This window comes from Corylus avellana, chromosome ca2, assembly GCF_901000735.1.
Source record: "Corylus avellana chromosome ca2, CavTom2PMs-1.0".
Lineage (NCBI taxonomy): Eukaryota > Viridiplantae > Streptophyta > Magnoliopsida > Fagales > Betulaceae > Corylus > Corylus avellana.
This window is the reverse complement of record NC_081542.1, coordinates 10,945,609-10,960,817: the sequence shown is the minus strand read 5'-3', so window position 1 is coordinate 10,960,817 and position 15,209 is coordinate 10,945,609. Positions and strand designations below refer to the sequence as shown.

General features: G+C 35.6%; 2 protein-coding genes across 4 annotated transcripts; one reads left to right on the top strand and one right to left on the bottom strand.

The window, feature by feature from the left end:
* The first annotated feature begins 804 nt into the window (after positions 1-804).
* LOC132173104 (protein FAR1-RELATED SEQUENCE 5-like) lies at positions 805-7,070 on the top strand. Of its 3 annotated transcripts, XR_009439228.1 has the most exons (5): positions 805-1,004; positions 3,646-4,184; positions 4,690-4,820; positions 5,032-5,118; positions 6,733-6,793. XR_009439228.1 is itself a non-coding variant. In XM_059584683.1 (4 exons), coding segments are annotated over exons 1-3 (657 nt in total). In that variant the 5' UTR covers positions 805-1,003; the 3' UTR covers positions 4,807-4,820; positions 6,733-6,793. The 3 variants fall into 3 exon arrangements, 2 of the variants coding, with proteins under 2 accessions (XP_059440666.1, XP_059440665.1); XM_059584683.1 differs by lacking the exon at positions 5,032-5,118; XM_059584682.1 differs by lacking the exons at positions 4,690-4,820; positions 5,032-5,118 and having other exon boundaries at positions 808-1,004; positions 6,733-7,070.
* A 1,054-nt stretch (positions 7,071-8,124) lies between these two features.
* On the bottom strand, positions 8,125-14,668 carry LOC132172833 (putative metallophosphoesterase At3g03305). The gene is made up of 4 exons (XM_059584400.1): positions 14,338-14,668; positions 11,803-12,044; positions 9,047-10,621; positions 8,125-8,732 (listed from the first exon to the last, which is right to left on the bottom strand). Exons 1-4 carry the CDS (start codon positions 14,666-14,668, stop codon positions 8,616-8,618), a joined length of 2,265 nt encoding a protein of 754 aa, XP_059440383.1. The 3' UTR covers positions 8,125-8,615.
* Between the last annotated feature and the right edge of the window lie 541 nt (positions 14,669-15,209).

Genomic DNA, 15,209 nt, shown 5'->3' with positions numbered 1-15,209 from the left:
TTTATAATTTTTTTTTAAATAAAATTTTTCGTTTAAAAAAATTAAAAAAAAATCCTTTTTTTTTTTTTTTTTTATAAAAAAAATCAAAATTTAAAATAAAAATTTCCATTTTAAAAATAAAAAATAAAAAAAATTCGTTTTTTTTTTTAAATACAAAACAATTTTATTTAAAAAAAAAAATTAAAAATTTTCCTTTTTTTAAATTAAAAATTATTGTTTTTATTTTATTTTTTTCGAATTTATAGGGGTATTTTTGTCTTGTTGAGAAATCTATAAGAACATTTTTATCTTTTTACTAGCCTCGGAGGACATTGACAATGTTTTGTTAGTTTTTGAGGACATTGTCACTACTCACAATTAAAAGTTTGAAGGACATTATCATTTTGGCGGTAGTTTAAAGAGGTACTAGACTCTACCCATTTTTTTTTTCTTCTTCTTAATTTTCATTTTTCTTAGTTTTTAAAAAAATGTTGTGTTTTATTATTATTATTTTTAAAAAATGTTTATGCTGTGTTTGGCAAAGGAGTGGGCCGGACTGGACCCAAAAACTCAAAAAATTCCTCTCAATATTCTTACTTTTTACATCACACCAATCACTTTTTATTACTATTCAAATAAAAAATCACTACAAAACTAATTTTTTCACTTTTTTATACAAAACATTATTACTTTTTTTTTTTTCTCAAATTATTCAAATCTGCTACATTTTCGGTCCACCTGATTTTTCAAGCCCTTTGCCAAACACACCTAGCTTTTCAGCGTTGGTAAACCAGACGAGAAATGAAAAACTTGTTATAACAAGTTTACCAAACAGGCTCCACTTTCCCGAAAGAGCGCCAGGCAGAATTTTCGGCCCTGACAAACCCAACAACAAAAGAAAGAGGAGAAACACAGAGAAAAAAGAATCCCCTCTCTGTTTCTCTCTATCTCTCTCTCCCGGTGGATCAGTTGCTATCTCTCAAAGAGTTTCGAAGGATCTTCAGCTACAAATTTTAAATGATTCAGTAAGTTTCCATTTCAATTTTCTCTTTTTTCCCCAAATCAGAGCCCGGTTTTAGCCGAATATTTAAAGATTTTCAGTTCTAATTTCAATTGCTATCAGTTGTATTCTATTATTCCTTGTGCTTTGCAATCCATTCTCATGGAAAACGGGATTTTACTGTATTTAAGTCAATTGGGTTTGGGTTGGATTACTACTTTACTGTTAGTCTTTTGCCTATCTTTTTTGATTCTCTCATTCGTAGTCCTTTTTATAAGAAATGAAATTACTTTTGAGTTTATCTCAACTGGGTTTTGCTCTTTCTGTTTGTTTGGGGGATGCTATTTCAAACTATTTTTCATGGACTCTCCCCTCTTCACTTTTATAGTTCTATTCAAGTTTGATATGTTTTTGAATGTGGAAGATTGGACGGTAATAGCCTGAAGTTTGTTTTTTGTTTTTTATAATTTAGTTTAGTGCAATATTTGCAGTTTCGGTTTTTTAAGTCTTAGTGCAAGTATATTGAGTTCTGAATGAATTGTCCTTGTTTTTGGTTAATGTCAGATTCTATTCTTTATGTATTTGCGATCTCTTATATGGTTGTCAATATGACCAACTTTAAGTATGGTAGTGGAGTCAAAGGTAAAGGGATGAAATAAAATTATGATGATTAAATTTTTTTTTTTCTTGACATATTACATATGCTATTATGCTTAGTAGTACAAAAAAATTATAAACACAATTGAAGATACAAATGAAGTATTTTATAACCCAATAGTCAAACTTGACCAATGTGTCAAGATTGTTCATCAATCATCAATGGCTAGGGAAAAAAAATTAACAAACACTATAAATTATTCAACTATTAATAAGTTAATGAACCACAGTATTGAAGCAAAATACAAAAATAAAATGAACCAAAATATCAAAATTCAAGATCCAACCGCATACAAAATAAAACAAAATTTTGATTGAAAAAATGGAGAAAAAAAAAATTGACCATTGGACAATGATGTTTGGAGTGGAGAATTGACTGGTAGAGTTGGCTGGTGCCGTGATTGCCATAGCTAAGTGACCAGAAACTAGAAAAAAGTTGAGAATTTGATAATGACGCTTGGATTGGAGTATTGACTAGTAGAGATGCCATGATTGCTGTCACTATGTGACCAAAAAGTGGAGAACCAGAGACAAAAATGGGTATGAGGGAAACATAAGCCAAGCCACTTGAAAACTCCCTCCCTCACCGGCATACTAAGAAACTTTACATCAGGGGAGAGTTGCGACTTTACTTGGCATTCCCTCTATAACACTCCACCCCATTGACACACAATATTGTTCTTTTTTGGCTCTCCTGAACTAGACTTCCCAGGAGGTTACCAATCCTGGTACTACTCATGCATAAGCTCACTTAACTGCGGAATTCTGATGGGATAATAAATGGTATTAGAGCCATTGCCCAAACTGAGATGGGAGGAGCGTGCACAAGCCCATGAGGGTTGTTAGTAGGCACTCGCTGGGACGCCAAGAATGGGTTAATTCCATGAGAATCGCTAGCAGGGATGCTGGGTCCCTAGAGGAGGTGATTGTGGTGTCTCACATCACTTGGGTATGAAGGTGGAGATGTGCTTAGACAAACACGCGTTTTAAAGCTGTGATAGTCATGATCCCATTAGAACTCCGCAGTTAAGTGAGCTTATGCGAGAGTAGTACCAGGATGAATGACCTCTTGGGAAGTTTGATTTGGGGGAGCCATAAGTGGACAATATTGTGTGTCAATGGGATGGGATGTTACACCCTCTGGGCTAAATGCAGCCAGACCTGGTCTCACCGCAGTTTGGAGGACACGGTCGCCTGGTTATCTTGGATTGTTATTGATTTTTATGAGTAAGAAGACACTAAGACTAAGATGCACCCACTTGGGGGAGGGGGAACATGCGGCTCCTCCACTGTTTGAATATTGATTATGAGGACCAATTAGTTTATTCAAATATTTCCCTGGCCAATAATCACAATAATGCTTTGGCTAATGTTGAATGTTGTTTGTTTTGTTATCTTTTTTTTTTTTATGGTTGTGGGATGAATATTACATAATCTGAATACGGATTTCTAGAAAACATTTAAGTTTATTTACAATGATCTCTGGCTAGTAATTTACTATAACTTGAATGGTATGGTGTATGGTCTTTGTTTTAACATTTATAATGAAATTGGCTAAATGTCTAATTCTGTTCTTTTGTGTTTGTGTTCTCTTTTATGGTTGCAGAGTGCTTATTACCTAGTCTGAATTCTAATTTCTAGGATCCATTTGTAGAATGATCTCTGGCTATTAATTAGTATCATGCCAAATGTCGAAGTGTTTGTTTGTATGTATCTCTGTATTGAATATCCTGGGCATGAGTTTATCTTGTGCGAGACGGCTGCCTTTTGTATGAATTTTGTATATGAGAATGGAAGGAAGGTTATAATGCTAAATTTGTGTATCATGTGTGTGTTGAGTATCATGGACATGAGTTTATCACCCATGAGGCTGCTTCTTTTATATGATCTTTGAAAGTGTCTGTGTGTATTGAATATCATGGTCATGAGTTTATCTTGCGTAAGGCTGTTTCAATTTGTATGATCTTTATACAAATGAAAGTTATATCTCAATATTCTGAATGTTGCAGTGGATTCTGAACTTGGTGTGGACATTCATGATGGGGTCTTAGATAGTTCAACTGATATTGATCTCGAGCTTGGTAATGATGGCACAATGATCGGAAGTTCAGTTGAAGATGTGTCTTGTCTTGAACAAAACGATAAAATGACTCACGACTCTTCTAGAGAGGAGGTGACTGTAGTTGAAGGAGACGAACCATATGTGGGTCAGGAATTTGAGTCTGAAGAAGCAGCACATGCTTTTTACAGTGCATATGGCTCACGTGTCGGTTTTATAACTCGGATAAACTATCTATCTCGCTCTAAACTTGATGGGTCCATTATTGGTAGAACACTTGTTTGTAACAAAGAGGGTTACAGAAAGCCTTATAGGTGCGATAACAAAAATATGAAGCCACGGACTCCCACTAGGGTGGGTTGCAAGGCAATGCTTTCAATAAGGAAACTAAGTACTGGAAAATGGGTTGTCACAAAGTTCATGAAGGAGCACACTCATGCGTTGACTGCAGGGAATACTCAAAACGGATTGACTAGTAACCAAATTCCAGTAAGTTTTTGTCATCTTCTTTTAGCTCTTGAGTCTGTTGTGAGATAATTTCCAGTTTGCTATGTGCACTACTTTTAAATATGATATGTAGCACTTACTCAAAAAAAAAAAAAAAAAAAAAAAAAAAAGAAGAAGAAGAAGAAGAAGTAGAAAAAAGCGAAAAGAAAAAGAATAGATGTATAGTATCTAATCCCAAATTATAGTTCCTTTGTTTACCATTCTTCCCTTTGACACATATTCCCTTGGGTTATTCCAAATTTGACACATATTGTTATTCCAAATTTGGACTCTAGGAAAACTTTCGTTCATTTGTTTCTTTTGAAATCTGCATGTAAGCTTGTGCAGTGATCATTTTAGCAACGGAGAATAGCTTTTTGGTCATAAATGAACAAGTCTCCATATATAGATCCGATGCAAGATTCTGATTTTGCAATGTAACTTGATCAGTGTAGGCAGACATGTGATAAGCTGAAGTCCTCTAATGTTATCTTGGCTCTTTATTTAGGTAGGTAGTCCTGTTCCAGGCTGTGTGCGCTTTGTAGAAGAACTTCATCTTCTGATAAAGTTCAAATTTTGTATTTCCCTTGGTTCTGAATTCCCCCCAAGAATTGGGCCTTCATAGTTCCAACCCACATGGTATGAAAATTTTTTATGCTTAAATATTACCTTTGTAAAAAAAAAAATATATATATATATATATATATGGAAGAGCTCAAAAAACTGTTTATTCAAACTCTGTTCCATTGGGCCGACGCTTTTAGTGTGCCTCAGTTTTTCACTATGTCTCAAATTTTATCTTTATGTTCCTCTTTTTGCTTTTAATGGGGCCTTTCTTTGTATACATCAGTTTTTGGGGTTGAGGCTCGATCGATGAGGTTCCTGTCCAGCATAGGAAGGACCATGACCCCCCTTTGCTATGCTCTTCCCCCTCGGGGTGAGACCGATTATCCTCTGATTGGTCCGCTGTTACGTGTACTAATCATGTACTAAACTTTTCTTTTAAGAGGGATAACAGAACAATAACAGGAGAACAAGGAACTGCTGATCCTAATCGGGAGCTGGAACTCTCCTTGCTTAACACAGCTCAAACTCGAACTCGGGCTCAAGGGCAGGCTCTCTTGGGCTTAACGGCTTTTCTTCCTTGTGCGGGTATAATAAATATAATTAAAGATTACTTCGTTCAGCTACGCTTCTACTAATCTTCGCTTCACTGCGCTATCTTTTATAAGCTAGCTAGAGGGCCCAGTTATATCCCCCATCAGGCTGGGAGCCTTACGGGGCCCAGCTCATGCCCGATCGGATCGTGCATTGCTGGGATCACCGGGATACGCTGTTGATCCTTCATTCGGACGGCTAGTCCCGTTGACTACGAGAAACCGCCGTTGATCCTTCGGTCATAGGGCGTCTTCTCTTACCGGCCCCCCTTCTAGCTAGCTCCGTTCCGTGAAGCTACTCCGAAGCTCCGCTTCACTTCAGCTTTAGTAATATTGGGGCCTTTCTTTGTATACATCATGTGTACTAGGGTTGCGCTCCTCTGTGCTTTTCAATTAATAACTTATTTATCAAAAAAAAAAAAAAAAGATTAAATATATTCTCGGCTGTTCTGTGCCTCAGCTTGCTCTTTTTATCAGAGCATTCTACTTTCTTGTTTCCTTTCAGTTGTTTAGCAATCATTGATTGTAAAACTCTTTAGGCAAATCACTCTACCTACTATTTCCTAAGAACTTTCACGTTACTGTGCAGTACTAAAAAAAAAAAAAAATCATTTCATCTGTCAAAATAATGTTGTCAGACCAGTATTAAATCTCTCTCTTTCCCTGGCTGCCACTGTCTGCTTAGAAATTTGTCTTTATGTTAATCTAAATCCCTGCTGCTACTACATATAGTTTCAAGCAAATGCTTCAAATATCTATTCTTGAGACTCTAACCACCTTCTCTGCCATACCACCATCAGGAATAAATTTCATTTGCATTCCAAACAACTGAAGCAAATCCTTTTAACTCAATTCAATTGAATTCTTTCAATTTTAATTGATTCCTCTTTGGTTTGTGAAAAGAAAACTTCCAAGCATAGTTGGCACCTGCTTGTGTATTGGTGGGGAGTACCTTTTCTGGGAGATGTTGTGTCTATTGTCCTGATGATGTTTCCCATTCATATTTGTTCACTGTCATAAAACTGAAATGCTTTATTAAAGAATGCTAAATCCTTTCTTGCACTGGAATTTATATCTCTTAATAGTTCTTTTTTTTTTTTTTTTTTTTCTTCTCATTTGTTTCCCATCCATAGTTGTTCACTGTGATAAACTGAGAGGCTTTATTTATGAAAGAATGGTAAAATACGGCCCGTCTATACTAGATTGCATCATATATTGGCTAGTCATATCATGTTTGTTGAATTTATATCCCTTCATGAAGATGAATTACCTACACAGAGTGGGTGGATTATAAAAGAGCTTACGGAGTGGGTGGATTATAAAAGAGCTTATGGTTCCTCTCTTTTTTCTTTTTGTGATTTTTGATAAGTTTCTGCCTCTGCGTATTTTTGTAGAATGAAAACATGAGGATTCAAGAATTAACTCAACAGCTGCTCCTAGAGAGAAAGCGCTCTGCTTCACTTAGAAAAATTGTAGACCTTCTGTTTAATCACATTGACGAGCACACGCAAGATCTGTCAAAAAGCGTCCAGCACATAGCAGACAGGGTAAGGGAGATTGAATATGGAGGGAAAAAACCTCAAAACCTTAGGCGGTAGTCTTGGCATTGTAATAAATATGTTGTGTATATTATCTTAGTAGCTTTTTTATTTTTCAAAAAATAATTGTTGCATGCAATCTTGAATATCCATGTAGTTGGTTTTCTTCTGTTTTTAGTTTCTTCCCTTGATTTTTTACTGCCCAATATTGCACACAAAATTTACTTTTGACATGGTTTTCTCAAAATTTTATGAGACTTGATCTACTAGATCTAATAATTGCTGAGAATTCTTTCGAGAACTGATTTTCTATGGAACTCTGAATAATGGGTTATTGATTGTTTACAAAGTTATGTGCTTTGTTCCATGGAGCGGCGATTGGAAACAAGTTCGGACGAGCTGATCAATGGGGATATACAAAATGCTTTGTTCGATAGTTCGTAATGTGTCCGGATGAGCATTCAACAAGTAGTAGTCATTCGATAGCTCGATTGAAGTCCCATCCAAACGAGTATCGGTTTTTTATTTTTTTTTTGGTGGTTTTCAGTTTTGTCGTATTCTCGTAGTAGGCCAATCCGGACGAGTAGTGATAGTTTGGTTTAAACCAATTTAGTTTTAGTGTGCTAATAGATTTTTAAGATTCCAACTATTATAAATAATTGTTATAAACAGCTTTGGCAATTGTTCGATAGCTCGATCGAAGTCCGATCCGAACGAGCATCGACTTTTATAATTTTCTTCCTAACTACTATATCATTTTTGTGTGTGTTTTTTTAGCCTTGGGAGAAACATTTTTAAATTTTTAATAGTTTGAGGAGGAACATTATCCCAATTGAAAATTTGAGGGAAGTATATATGTTATGAGACGTACTCTTGTCTCAATTCAAAGCTTTAGTTTTAACTTGATCATTTTGAGAATGTTTGAGATTCCGCTTGAAAAATAGAGTTTTTAAATCAAGAATACTTTTTAGACAAAAGTTTCATTTTTAAGCTTTTGCCAAAAGTGCATTTTAGCTATTTTTAAGCTTTCTAGACCATTTTACCAAACGAGTATTTTTTTTCTTTAAACAGATTTTTCTAAGTGTTAAAAATACTTTTAGGCTTCCAAATGCAATTCCAAACAGGCCTGAATCGTCCAAATCATGCTTAATTTGAAGATAAAATGACTAAAATACCTTTAAATAATCATTCAAAAAATTTGGAATACCCTTGAAAAGTTTGCTTCTATTTTTGTTATGGACGATTTATCAAACACATGGAATGAAACGCAAACAACATGGAAGTAGGAGTCAAAAGTCCTTTGCTGTGGTCTTCAAAATCAAGCAGAAGCAGAGCTAAAAGACCCACGAGTCACTCTCAAGCTTTTGGCTTCAGCAGAACAAAAGGGAATCATAAATCTCATTATCAACTTCTAGGCAAAACCTTAAGCTTCTCAAGATTCTATTTCCCTACTTTCTTAGGTTCTAAATGGATTTATTTACAGAGAAATGTTGTCCTTTAGGGGATGAAATCTAAAAAATTAATTTTCTGCAGAAAGAGATATCTACCTCTCCCATATCACATTAAGTTTGTGGATTGCCTTCTTGCCCCTTTTTTAGGTTTTGGTTGCGAGTCTTCAGCAGTTGTGGTGACTTGAAAACAAGTAGACGAAAAAGGGCAACATTTGCTATTACATCAAGTAGTTGTATAATCCATATAAACTTCGGTGAATAACACATATTTACTCTCTGCAATGCTCCTCAGATATTCCTGGTTTTGAAGAAGGCATAAGCTAGCAATACTGGAACTGAAAGGCTATATCCAGGAAAATGGATCAATGGATTCATCCCATAAGCTTTTACTAAAGCCCTGCAGCTCTGATATTGAAAAATAGAAAAGAAAAGAACAAAGCATAAAAAGAGCTCAGTATAAGTGAAGGCAGATTAATAAATTTACTTTTCCCTATGATTATTTACAAAGGCTATATTAAAGAAAAAGAAATTTCTGATTCCTTTCTTCTGTAAGAGTTGGGAAGATAATCCATTTATATGTTGTTTTGTTTTTTGTTTTTAACTTTATTTTAGATTTTTAGCGAATAATGTTGGTGACCCTCACAATGTGACCATACACATTTATGTTCTTCACATCATGCATATTGTATTCCAAAATAGATTAGTAATTGAATCCTAACCTTAAAATGCTTCCAAAAGATCACAAGGCACACCACCAAGAGAACTTTTCGTATCCAACGCTCGCCTAAATGGAACTTCGAATTTCCACTGCGTCGGTGATCATACAATAGAGACCTCTTCTTTTCCCGATCATAATCATCTTCTTTCTTTCCTGAACATGATAGAAAATGTTCCCTATAGAACCCTCTTTCAGCAGCCAAAGCTACAGTAACCAAAATAGCAGGCAAAACCACAAATAAGAGATGGGGAAGAACCAGCACCATTATATCTGGAGATCCAACATAATCAAGTTTTCCCCTTTCATCATAACTTTTAACTACCCAGCCCATATAAGTCATGTATCCTCTATCCTCAACATCAGGTAAAACTTGCCCAAAAAACCAGGGGAATAATATAAGGTGGAACAAGTATCCTAACATGCCATACCATACTATGGGAAGCCTGCACAGCTCTTGTAGAACCCATGCTGTGCCATTTAGGAAGCCTTTATTGGCAATGAAATTTTTGTACGTATACTGCTTCTTTGAGAAGATCAAGAGAGCTTTTGGAATGAGAAGAATGGAGAACATAAAATACAGAGCAAGCCAGAATATGGGGTAATACAAGGCAGCCCACTGACAACCCATTACAAAAAATTCCTTCCATGTCCAGGAGATCTTGGCACTAAGACCATTAACAGAAAATGGCTTTAATTCAGTCAAAGTTGATCTGCCCAAGATGTCAGTTGCTTCAATTTGCAGCCAAAATCTATCGGGAGATGGGTCCTCAAATGCTTTGTAATTCCAAGGAGCAGCATAAAGATCTCCCCTGGCGGTGTTATCCAAAAGCTTCGTCATAGATGTCTCCATGACCAAACTGAGATTTCCAGGTCTGGTGTCATAGATCTTAGTCATAACAGACACAATAGGAGAAACGGAAAAGACCAGGGCTCTAACTGAGTCATATGATGATGGCAGCATAACTTGACATTCATACTTGCGAAGTGATGAAGATGTTGACATGAAGCGTGAGTCTAGTGGAAATGTGGGTAATATAATTGTTTTTTTAGTTCCTGACTTAAAGTCAATGTCAACATATGAAACATGACCTCTATCAATGGCCAAAATTCGCATTGCTCTACTCTTCCTCCAGTCACCCATCTCCCACTCCCAGAATTCTTCAATTTGTGGGGCTCCAAAAGAACAATTTACATCACTTCCAGAAGATACTTGGTGTATATTAAACTGGAAAAACTTTGGCAGGGACAAAAAATGATGACTAGACTGGTGGTGACGCTTCAAATTCTTACCAAACCCATAGTGGAGATGCCCACATAGGTAAGCTGATAGCGAATGCTTGAGGAAAATATCTTTTAGACTCTTTCCAGAATATGACGGTGCTGAGAATGATAGTGGAAAATGCCCGAAGGAGATCTTGGTCACTGGTTTTGTTGATTGAGAATTCCACTGAGAGAGCTCCAAATCTAATTCAGCTAACAGTTGATCAGTAGGATGCCCAAAAAGATTAGTTGGACCTCGTAAACCAACAGGCATTGTGCTGTCAAAACCGACAAAGAGATGTTTCTGCTCGCCATTCTGGATTGTAGAGCACAAATGCACATAAGTAATGAAAAGCTTTGCAATTAACACTAACCAACTCAACACATTATAATTTTTATTCAAGGCTTGGGATTTCACAATTGATAATTCAACTCAGTGTAGATTATTTCTTAGCACTTACAATACAGTTTTCCCAGAACTAGTGGTCTGTTAAGGTAGTTCGTAGAAGACCAAGTACCCACACCCAAGTTATTATCAGAGACACACAAAGAACTCTGACAAGTATGTTGCTATGATTTAGATACCAAATGACTGTAGAATTATGGTCCTATTACTTAATAATATTATATGTATATAATAATCAATAGATTGGCTTTGTATGCATAATACCGTGGATATAAAAATCAAGGTTCTTAACAAAAATGATTAACAATTAGATACAGGTTAACATGAGTGTCACATCAATACGCATCCCACAATCCAGATTCCAATAGGGAGAAGTTTGCTATCAATCATAGCAAAAAAGGCTTGCGTTTTAGAAGAAAGATGAAGGGCAGTTCAGGTAACTTATGTTTACCGAAAACGTCTTAGCCAAAAAACCAAAATTTTGGGTTTCCTGAACATGCCAATTTACTAATGCTTCTAGTCAGATTTTGAAAAATACCAACATAGAGCTTTACATATTATCCAAAAAAAGAGGATAGAACAAAGCTTTGGCACTAACAAAAACAAGGGGACATAAAATCTAACATTTACAGTAAAATATACATATAAAAATAAATGAAGCAACACACTCAAGTTTATGATAATGGGTAAATAGTATGCTGAAAAAAAAAACACATCTAATGTAAAGATCACCCAATAGAAGGTAAAGAAAACCCTCAGAGAATGGGATGTCTTTCTATCCTCTGCTTAATTCTTTCATGGGCTACCATGCAGGGGGCTAAGAAAGAAAGATGTCCTCCATTCATGACATGAAGAGAAGCCAAAGAGTTTTCCAAATTCATTAACTAGTGGTGTCAATTACTTAAGAAAAAAGAAAAAAGAAATTAAACAAAAAAGAGATCTGCACAAAAGTAGCCCAAGATTGGCAACCAAGATAAAGTTCGGCTTGGGGCAGAAACATTAAGCAGCTATATTGGCAATTGATACCATGAAAATAGGACAGCTATGTAACAGTGTATATTGATAAACCAGCTATAGTGTACATAACTGACCTGAAGGGTGACACTATTGACATTCTGACTTCTGCCCAACTTTCCATTGATGCTATAGTTTGAAAAGAAATCAAATGAACCACCAACAGCTGGCACACCAAAATTATCATGATTCCCTCGAAGGTCGAAGAAGACACTCTTCTCAAGTCCACTTCTTTTTATAACATCTTCCATTATGTTCTGGTATTCAATCCACTCAACCTCATTTTGCTTCATTGTTAACAAGTCCTTGCTTTTCCCATCTGGCAAAGATGAGGAACACAAGAAGATTATAGTAGAACCATTTGGACATCAATTTGATAAGAATATAAAAATTTTCAAAGAAATAAGCATATAACAGAAGCTAAACACCTAAATCTGCAGATGCAATCATTAGAAATGTCTTTGTGGTTACATACTCTCAACTTATCTGAGTTTAACAATGCCAAATATAATTCAACGACTCAAAATTGGACATGCAACTCCCCAGAGACGAAGAGAGTGGAGGGCCAGTATGGACCATGGCCCTCCCCCATAATCATTTGAAAATTTTCTTTATTGAGGACCATGTTGATGTAGACATGCGTCAAAGCCCTGAGAGTACCAACGAGCTCCTTGACTTCCTTCATTATTACCCATATCTTTGACCCTATGCCCCTATCAATTAATTAATTTAATTGTCTTATCGCTATGTAGTACTTCATATATATACGCATCATCAAAACTAGAGCTCATAACTTATTTTGTACTAATTGTTTCACTCACAACTTAATTAAATAGTCCATATAATCAATTTTTTTATGGTATTTTGCTTATATTCTCTTAATTGACCTTCTTCTTGATAGTAGGAAGGATTCCTTGTAATATTTTGTTTTTGGTTTGTATCTTTTCTTACCTATAAAAAGAAAAAAATAAAAAATAAAAAAAGCTGACCGAGTATTAAGTATTTTTACTACATTACTACAGCATTTTACCTATCAGTTGCGAATGGTTATGCAACGGAAATTAGGATCCTCTCCAGTTCATTTGAACAGAATATCCAGTTAGTTATATTGGAGGGGTATTTTTGTCCCTTCAAAATGTGAAAAGACAACAATAACATTCCAATATAACTAACTGGATATTATCCAGTTCAAATAAACTTTTTGAGGGGACAAAAATACACTTCCAATATAACTAACTGGATATTATCCAGTTTAAATGAACTGGAGAGGATCTTGTTCCATGCAACGGGGGGTGAAACTTGTGACAAAATTTAATTATAAGTTTATCACTGCATAGTAAACTTGAATAATATGGTATAGTGATGATGACGGCGTTTTATCATGAAATTTGAAATATTATATATATATATATATAATCTTCAATCTTAACATATTTCTCATTCATGCTTTGGCCCATTCCGAAAAAAAATTTCTGTGTCCCAGCAGCTCCCAACAATCATAAATTTGGGAATTATTTGATACCAAAAACCAAAAATAGTTGGAAACTATTAAGAGGCTTGGGAACAAATCATAAAGAAATGCAAATACATATGAAAAAGATGCAAGAAAAAAGCATATCAAAACAACTCTGCAGCATATAAGAACCTATTTAAAGAATGCCTAAATCTCAAATTCAACCACCAGATTTGTCTTTATGGTTAAATACTATCAGCTCATCCACTTGTTAAATGTACCAGCACACAATTTGACCATCCTCAATTGAACTTGCAGCCCATTTCCCAATAAGATGAAGCGGAGGGTAAGGGTTATGGTTTCAAGACCCATTGCATGCATGTGTAACTTATCAAAAGCGAGAGACAGAGACAGAGACAGAGACAGAGAGAAAGATCTGGTTTCAATGCCCAAAGCACCAGCCTAGGTCATACTATGTGCATTCTTTATAATCCATGTGAAATTCTTGCATGTTTCCTCAATACTTTGTGTTTATTTTGGGCGAGAAGATCATGAAACTGTTTAGCATTCGCCATATCCAATACAGTGTAGACTTGCATTATGGTTTTAGGCAATAGCAACTTCATAAAGGTCCTGGAACTCTATCTTATGCTCTCCAGAACAATCCTCCAAGAACATAAAAATGGTGATTCAGACTGACCATCAACATAAAGTAAGATATCCCACATGGACCCGAATATACTAAAATTTCCACTAAAAAAATTCCATTCATCAACAGAAATTGTGCTTCAAAATTTTTGGATGAAACTTATTTCTAATCGATCAAATTTGAAAATATCTTAAAATGGATACACAAACATGAAATATCAATACATGCACAAACATAATAAAGAACCTCATAATTCGTTGACCAGAATCACACGAATTACAATTCCTAATTAAGTAAAAGAAATAAAAAATCAAATTTTTAGACAAATACATAACAACAAAAAGAAACCCATGATTCCTAAAACCACATTAACAAAGTATATGGTCCTCAAAAGCTAAGCACAAGAAACCCAAAACATGAAATTCAATCACACCAATAAAGCATATATTGGCAAGAGATTAGAGGGAGAGAGAGAGAGAGAGAGAGAGAGAGAGAGAAAGGAGGGTAAACCTGTGAGATCACCAGTGATGAGGACAAGGGAGGGGTTGATCATGGAGAGAGCAGAGCCCACAATGGTTTTGAAATCACGAGCTCTGTCGGGGTGGTGGACACTGAAATGGAGATCAGAGAGCTGAACCACCCACACCACTGATTCTGGGCCTCCCTTCACATCTATCACTCTCCTATTATTCCCGCCATTGCTATTCCAATGGGGTTTTGAAGAGGAAGAAAAAGAAGACAAATCTCGTCCTCCTGCCTCTTCAATGATTCTTGCTGCATGCCCAGAAGAAGCGCACGTGGTGGTGAGGCATAGGAGCATCACCAGAATCACAATTCTCATCTTCTCTCACGTCGGAAATGGAATTGTGTGGAGCTGACCATGTAGAAATGCACCTGGAAAACGGGCAGGACTGTTCGGTTCGGGTCGGGTCGGGTATCATTTATTTGAAATGATCATTATGGTTGGCTTAAATTACAAATTACTCCATGTGGTATAAAAAATAATTTATAGGTCCATGTAGTTGGTCTAAATTATAAATCACTTAATGTGGTATAAACAATAATTTATAGGTTTTCAAAGTATGCTAAAATAATAGTTTACTCTCTGAAAATCAATTTCCGTTAAGAAACTTAACAAAACTGTCACTTTACCACATCATACCCAATAAAAACGAGACACGTGTTACTATTAATTTATGACTTTAAAAAATGACAATTATGATTTTTCACTTTATTTTACCATGCCAGCTAGGATTACACATCAGCCTTTACTTCACGTCATATTGTTATAGTAAATTAATTTAATCTCTTATTTCTCCAAACTTTTACCTCGTGTATAATTCTCCCTCATATTCATCTTTCTCAGCCATGAAAATGAGGGA

Excerpts from the sequence above, each read along its gene's own strand:
- LOC132173104 (XM_059584682.1), top strand. Across the intron at positions 4,185-6,732 it reads TGACTAGTAACCAAATTCCA|AATGAAAACATGAGGATTCA; the intron begins GTAAGTTTTTGT and ends GTATTTTTGTAG.
- LOC132172833 (XM_059584400.1), bottom strand. The coding sequence starts at position 14,668 with ATGAGAATTGTGATTCTGGTGATGCTCCTATGCCTCACCACCACGTGC. Across the intron at positions 12,045-14,337 it reads CATCACTGGTGATCTCACAG|ATGGGAAAAGCAAGGACTTG; the intron begins GTTTACCCTCCT and ends CATCTTTGCCAG. Across the intron at positions 10,622-11,802 it reads TCAATAGTGTCACCCTTCAG|AATGGCGAGCAGAAACATCT; the intron begins GTCAGTTATGTA and ends TCTACAATCCAG.